We start from the raw sequence: 7318 nt of genomic DNA on the forward strand, positions 1-7318 counted from the left end.
AAAGGGAAAACGGGTTCAATCGACTTCGATTACTTCCCAATGCCGTGCTATACGATAGACACTGCCTTGTTGGTGATTGACGGAACGTCGAGACAGCAACACAGTTTTGGTTGAAAGCAAATTTTAGTCTGGGGACAATCTCAAAAGCTAAATAAATTGTCCACAGTAGTAGCTGCTTCGGTGTGTCAGAGTTCGCGCGTGTGCGTGTCCGTTCTTCGTTTACCATCGATCTGGCCTGTGACTTGAGTGGCTGATTGGGTGCGTGTCCGACTAGATTTGCTCACGTGAGCGTTGTATGACGACTGGATACGTGACTCAGTTGTTTGCCCACCCGCCACGAAAACGGACCACTTGGCTGCGTGTACACAATACACTCGTGTCAGTACTTACGTGTTTTTCTGACCCACTGTGAACCACAACACCCACAGAGACAACCATATTAAATTTGAGCACACAGCATCACCATCATCATCATCATCATGGTCAATGTCATTCAGATCTCGCCAACAATCACTGACACAAAAACAACCTTGCCTGTCGACGTAATATTAGTCTTTCTGACCCACTGTGAACTACAATATCCACAGAGAACCATATTAAATTTGAGCACACAAACTCCAGATTCGAGAGACGTTTTAGGAATTCTACTTGTCCGTCGATTTGAGATGACCACCGACAGATCGTCTTTAGCGTCAGTAGTGTTGTGAACCACAGTTTTCCTAATACCGTGAACCCGAGTCTGGATGGACGCCCGATAGCCTGATGCGCTTAGTCAAACCAGAAGAGCCAATGAACGGCAAATCAGCTGATCTATTGAACACCAACGCGTACAGGCGTGTCATGTGCGACCGAAAATGGGCCGTCTGTAAAGCTTACGTGAAAAGTTCAAGGCGGGCAAAAATATGATACTAAAAATAGAACCCATCTGCCAAGGGCAAGTGAAGAACAACCAATTAAATGTCTCAACAAAAACGGTTATTCCATTGGCAGTTGTGTAGTTCAGCTACGTTCGGTTGGTTATCCTAATAAGTAGTATGTTTATCCTCCTTGAATACCCTTGTCCTATCGAATAGCTACATACTTAGGAATATCTAGATGTAATGGAAATGACAAAACCTGTGCATTTCGTGGGTTTTAGTATAAGCGGCAACAAGAGACGGAAATCATTCAAATGTATTGGGGAATATTGTCTGTCGGATAAACAGAGCATGTGTACAGTAAGAGCGAAGCACCCTTGCGTAAACCCCATAAACAAGCTACTGAAATTACAACGGTCAAAACCCGCTTGTTACCATGATTCCCTGACGAGACCAAGAATCAAGGTATAGCAATCATTTTGAATGTTGACATAATGGCACTCCACCATTATCACCATCCTCCACTGCTCTATCATCATCATCGTCATCATCATCATCATCATCTTTGCCATCCTCACAACCATTCACTTTGAACAAATAGCGGTACCAAAACTGTTCAGGTTTGAGAAACTTCTGAAACGACAGTTTGTTTACCCCACCACCAGACGCGGTCAACAGATGACATTTTCATGCGATTTATTCTACACAGAATGTTTTGTACAGCTGAGTAAAGCGTCTCAATAATCATCGTAATCTTTCAGTTTTTTCTGGCGTTCCTCCTCTTCTTTTAGTCCGCGAACATGCACACCAATGATCAGTTCGTAGAGTAACACTCCGAGTATGGCACCGATATACGGACCAACAATCGGGACCCAGCAATACGAGTCATACGAAGTGAATGCGTCTTTGTATCCTGAAATGACAGACAGAGGGAGAGGGAGAGTAGTGTAAACTTGAAACTTCCTAACTTCAGCTCTGACACATTTTCTCCGCCTAGCTGCAATTCCACACAAAAAAGAACTAGGGCTGAAATACCACCAGTGTTTCCGGGCTTAGAGTGGAGCCATCGAGAAACCTGATTTGGTTTTGTTTGAACCATAAACCTTCCGGTCAGTCGCGTCTTCACTACTAGACGTTTTCGAGCTCACTTTGAAATGAATCCACTAGTAATACCATCGAACTCAAGTTTTACATGCAAGTGTGGAGTGTGCAAAACTCAGTGAGATGGAATATTTACGGCCCCACGTCATCAGATGATAAGTCCTCAAGCTGTATTGGATAAGTTGTTATGTGTAGTTTTATGTGGCTTCTGTTCGCAGTATCTCAAATATAGCTTGATCTCTATTCCAGAGAGAGAAAGAGAGATCTAATGCCTTTTGCAAACACATTTGGCTTGGACTCGGTAAGTGACTGTTCGGTAGAGAGCCATTCAGCAAAATCTGGGAATATGAAAGCCACAAAATATCTTGATGAAGGATAGGACCTACCAACTGTAAGGGCCGCGAGACGTGGGCCAAAATCTCGAGCAGGATTCAAAGCGGCTCCCGCGTTAACACCAAGTGCCCCGACGAGCCCACCGACTAGAAATCCAATGTAGATCGGAATCACATGTCCGGGGATATTGAAGTTGTATTTGTCTCCTATCGCCAGTACCATCACACCTAGCAATGCAGTCCCAATGATTTGATCGTAGAATCCTGGGAGGTTTCCTGCGTTAGATGGCCCAGTGCAAAATATGCCCAGCGTCTTCGTCGTTAGACCAGGATCTAGGAGTTGAATGTTCACCTGGTAGTTGCAATACACGATCAGACCACCCAGAAAAGCCCCAATCAGTTCGGCGATTGTGGCGACTGGGACCGCGATCCAAGGAACTTTACCATTGAACGCGAAAGCCAGTGCGACTGCCGGGTTCAACAAACCGTATCCCATAGTACCGCTGGTAAATATTCCAAATATCACGGCCAATCCCCAACCGAAGCTGACTGAAAAGGCCGAGACGTTGCTGGCAAATACCGACTGTGCGACCACCGAATCCCCGAAAATGATCAAAATCATTGTTCCGGCCAATTCGCCGATAAACACTCGAAGTAGCGGGAAGCGGGTCAAGCGCATCTTGTCTGCCCATCGGTGTATTGTGTTCTCATATTTGCTCTGACAACTGACTTTTTCGTATTCATAAGATGAAAGACTACCAGCCATTGTATTATGAATTGCGCTGTGAATACAATCACTACTGCAAGCAGTCATTTTATAAAGTAGTGCTGACAGGTATTTTCATACAACTTGTGTGTTCAGTCTGACAGGCCCGAGTTTTTGTCACCTATGGAATTTGCGTCTTGTACTTCACATGAATTATGATCACATGACTAATGAACCACACCCGTGTGATCGTATCTTGTCCAGTCTTTTGCCAGAAATCCTTTCTACTCATTGACTGATCATTTCCACTTCATCATTATCGAAGAAACCTCCAGACGGGCGCCAAGTTGATGAGGATGGTGGTGAAGATGACCACGGTGCATTTCGCATCAGCTAGCAAACTACTTGACAGTCACCTGATCGGTAATCAACATCAACAAAATGTACTGGACAAATTAAGTGAAGTTGGTTGAGGGGACATGGAAATGTCCGCTACACTTATTCGGTTCAATCGCCGAACCACCAGAATATGCATCTCAATGTGTCCAAGAATGCTCCATTTAATCTCCTTGGTGTCTCGAATGTTGACCAGTGTCCATAGTCCAAATACTGCGTTGAAAGTGAGACCTGCTCCGCTTGTTTGAACTCCTTTGAGCAGTCGACTGCTTGCAACAGAACTGGACTGATCCGTCGGAATTCATCAGAAACGACCCGAACTCGGAAACCTATTCATCATCTTTGAGTAGGCTGCAACAAACCACAGTAGAGACACTATCTTTTACCAAAAACATTCTAAACGCTTTTTGGTGGTAAGTGCGCAGTTGCTACGTTGAATCCAGATGATTGGATCAATCCAACCAACAGACCACCGAGCANGCCATCTTTGTGGTGTGGATATTCTCTGAAATGACAACGCTGGTCGCTCCGTCTGTGCACTAATCGCTGTCTGTGACGAAATTACAGAGAGTCTCGAAATCGCAGTATCCCAGCCCTTGTGGCCTTTCAGGTAGCATGGAAGCTACGCACCGAAAGGCTGCTACAGTTTAACGACGATTAACACTTATTTCTACAAAGCCTGGACTATCCAACTACCCACAAAGTGGAAGCTTTCTTTGGAAATATCTCAGAGTCCTGCAATATGTGGGCATCGTCGGACTGCCTGATTGATTTCTCCCAGGTAATTTTACCTCGCGACTGAAAACGCACTTCCCACATTCGAAATGAAGGGTAATTACATCCCAACTAGTCAGGAAATCAGAACCACTTCGGTCGGTTGCTTCAGGAAAAAAGTACATCGACAGGATCACTTCCAGTTTTCCTTAATATTTGCGTCCTCGCGCAAGAATTGGCTTCTGCTTGTCAACGAAAGCAAACGTCTACAACGCACGGTGGTGACAAATGCTGTTTTTTTTTCAGATATCGGTTGGGAATGGAGCACTGAAGAAACAAAAACCGTGGCTACATATCGGATTGGCGCAGCTGGCGACTAGTTGTTACCGAAAAATCGGTTACCCGTCCAACTGAAGCTTTGATTCGGTTGGGCCAAATACTCTGGTTCCGTTTTTTTACGCGTACGGAGAGCCGCCAAGCTATATCTGCCTGATGTCCACAGTCCAGTGCCTGGTGCCGAAAAAAGATTTGCCGATAAAGAACACAACAGCTATACTGCGAACAAGGTAGTTCGAGTGCGAAGGTGAAGCGGCATCGTGCTATTAATTGAGGGAACATTGTCTCACCTTGATTCAGGGCTGTCTAGCACTGACCTTGACTCAGAATTGTCTGATCGGCGATTGGGGGAGAGTGAGGGTCTCAGAACGTCTCAGGTATTCTGGGATAATCTCCAGTAATCTGACCTTTCTGAGACGCCACATCACCAATTATAGATACCCACCGTCACGGTAATGCCACGTAGCACGCTTTTACTTGTTCCAAAGTATCACACCACTATGTTTTGTGGTTTTATTCGATTTCTGTGCTTGATATCACGCTGCATCCTGCAGACTCCAATGGCTTGAACTCAGCTACTTTAAGTTCAACCTTGTCAGAATGGCTGACTGGGAGCCGTTTGATTGAGACCGTAAGACATTTCTCCCAGTCGACAAACACTTCCATAGTTAAGGAAGCCGCGATGCCTTCGTTCATAAAGTAAGGACGAGTTAGAAGGAATGGTTCTATCAAACCACACGGATCGATCGTTCAACGGTTGGCATTGATCGCCGGCTGAGTTGAGGGCATTAGCAACAGATCATTAGTTCCAGACTTAGCAGTCACCAGCTCCATCAAATTCCTCTGCCACTTGAAACCAGAAGCGCTCGATCCTTATCGAATAAGAATGGAAGAAACCAGCCAGAAGGGCGAATAGCTTCTGTTACAACTGCTATGTTCACTGTGACCCTACCGGCTGATCAAGGAACGATAGTGAAGGCCGGCTGTGGTTGTACTTTCTACTGATGTGTTGTGACAGTCGCACTTGCATGTCTTCAGAATCAAAGTGAATAAACGGAAGTGTTCCAAATTAACAATGATAACCCTCCGATTCCGAACATCGAGGATATGATGTGAGTATGCTCCCGCGAAGTCACGTTCAAGCGATGAAGAGAACGAATTCCATGATGAGTTGTCAGGTCTGGTCATCCACACCCCTAAGTGACTTTGTGATTCCGTTGGGCAATTGCAGTTCTGTGATTCGCAAGAACTGGAATTCCTGAGGAAAAAATGATTACATCTGGAATCGAACCACTGAACGACAACGATGGAAAACTGTTGACAAGTGTACAATTCGCTAGTAAACACGTGGTTCCGGGTACGTCGGACAGGGCCTGACGCATAGACCCATCCAAGAATTGGGCACGGAAAACTTATCGACTATATTGTCGTGTACCAGAGTTCTCGGTAATCTTTTGATAAGGGAGCTGATGCATGGATTCTAATGCAGTACCGGCCACTCTCCGATATGTGCGAAAACACACTGCCAATTTGTACGCCAAGAAGAAACTCATCCAAGCGGTGTACAAGAAAACTGGGAAGTAAAAATAAAGAACAGTGTAAGATCCGGACGGTTAAGGATCTCACAGGACGATTGCGACTATTAGATTATACGCAGTTCGTAGCCAGTAGTCAATAGGAGCAGACAGACGTGGGGCAGTAGATGATATATTGAAGACTGACAGGAACTGGTTCTACAGAAAAACGGATTAGTAAGCATCATGAATTAAGAAAACGTACAATCAACAATGACGCAATCTGCAGGAGCGGGAAGTAGTCACTGTCACAGCACGGATTTCTATAGGGGTAACAAGAAGTAAGTACCAAACGATGTACAAACATACATATCGAGGCAGTCTGACAGTGTGAGTTGGCCGTAACGGCGCAGGAGTCAGTACCTTCGGGATGTGAAGCACTGTCTTTCGGTCGGCGTCGACACAGCCGCTCGTGTCGCGTGACAGGTCAGATTGCGCGGTTTCGTTCGTTTAAAACAAAGCTCAGCAAGGGATAGCCCTTGCTGAGCTTTGTTGGGTGTCCGGTTGGTGTAGTCGGTGACGTGTTCGCCTGCTGTCCGCAGACTCTGGGTTCGATACCCGGTTGGCACGCTTTTCGGTCGGAGTGGACGCTCGTGAATAGGTGCAACCCAGACGAACTTGCAAGCAATGATGGACGGGCACATTAAGTATTGGCATCAGTTACTAAGGCATAAGCAGACCCTAAGCCGGGACGAAACAGGGGAAAAACGACAAAGAAACGAAACGGTGTCACAATAAACAGATGCGAGTCACGTTACTCATGAGTAGTCAGAAAAAAAAAGGAAAGTTACCGCTGGTCACCGTTGATTCCCAGGCGGAATCAACAAACAGACCATGAAAGTTTTGCAACCTACTGGCGGGAAGGCTAGTGGAATGCTAGTAGTCCGAATTACGTCCCATTTCGAATACAACTCTAAGCGTTAGCCGACTCGAAGTTCAGTAACGAAAGTCAGCAGGATACTTGAGAAACTCGTTATGACCAATCACCACTTATGTATAGACACTAAATATTGCATGAAGTTAGCTTCATCTCCCTTTAGGAAAACCATGCAAGTAGTTTGGCCGAACTACCAGGATACAATGCTTTGCAACCCCAAAGAGTTCAAACACGTAGGTCTTAAGTGGTCAAAACGTCCATCATATTTCCGAACATTCCAAAGATGGGCTTGTTTGGATCTTGGCTACCATGGCTCTGATGCGCCTTGGCAGTTCCATCATCATCATCATCATCATCATCATCATCATCATCATCATCATCATCATCATCATCATCATCATCATCATCATCATCATCATCATCAT

At 45.4% G+C, this 7318-nt stretch overlaps 1 protein-coding gene across 1 annotated transcript; it reads right to left on the reverse strand.

Moving 5' to 3' along the window:
* Window positions 1–1594: 1594 nt before the first annotated feature.
* Window positions 1595–3056, reverse strand: T265_07941 (hypothetical protein; the record flags this gene model as incomplete). The annotated part of the gene is made up of 2 exons (XM_009173606.1): window positions 1595–1770; window positions 2345–3056. The coding sequence occupies 2 exons, from the start codon at window positions 3054–3056 to the stop codon at window positions 1595–1597; spliced, it is 888 nt and encodes a 295-aa protein (XP_009171870.1).
* Window positions 3057–7318: the final 4262 nt, after the last annotated feature.

Source organism: Opisthorchis viverrini (assembly GCF_000715545.1).
Source record: "Opisthorchis viverrini unplaced genomic scaffold opera_v5_194, whole genome shotgun sequence".
NCBI classification, from domain to species: domain Eukaryota; kingdom Metazoa; phylum Platyhelminthes; class Trematoda; order Opisthorchiida; family Opisthorchiidae; genus Opisthorchis; species Opisthorchis viverrini.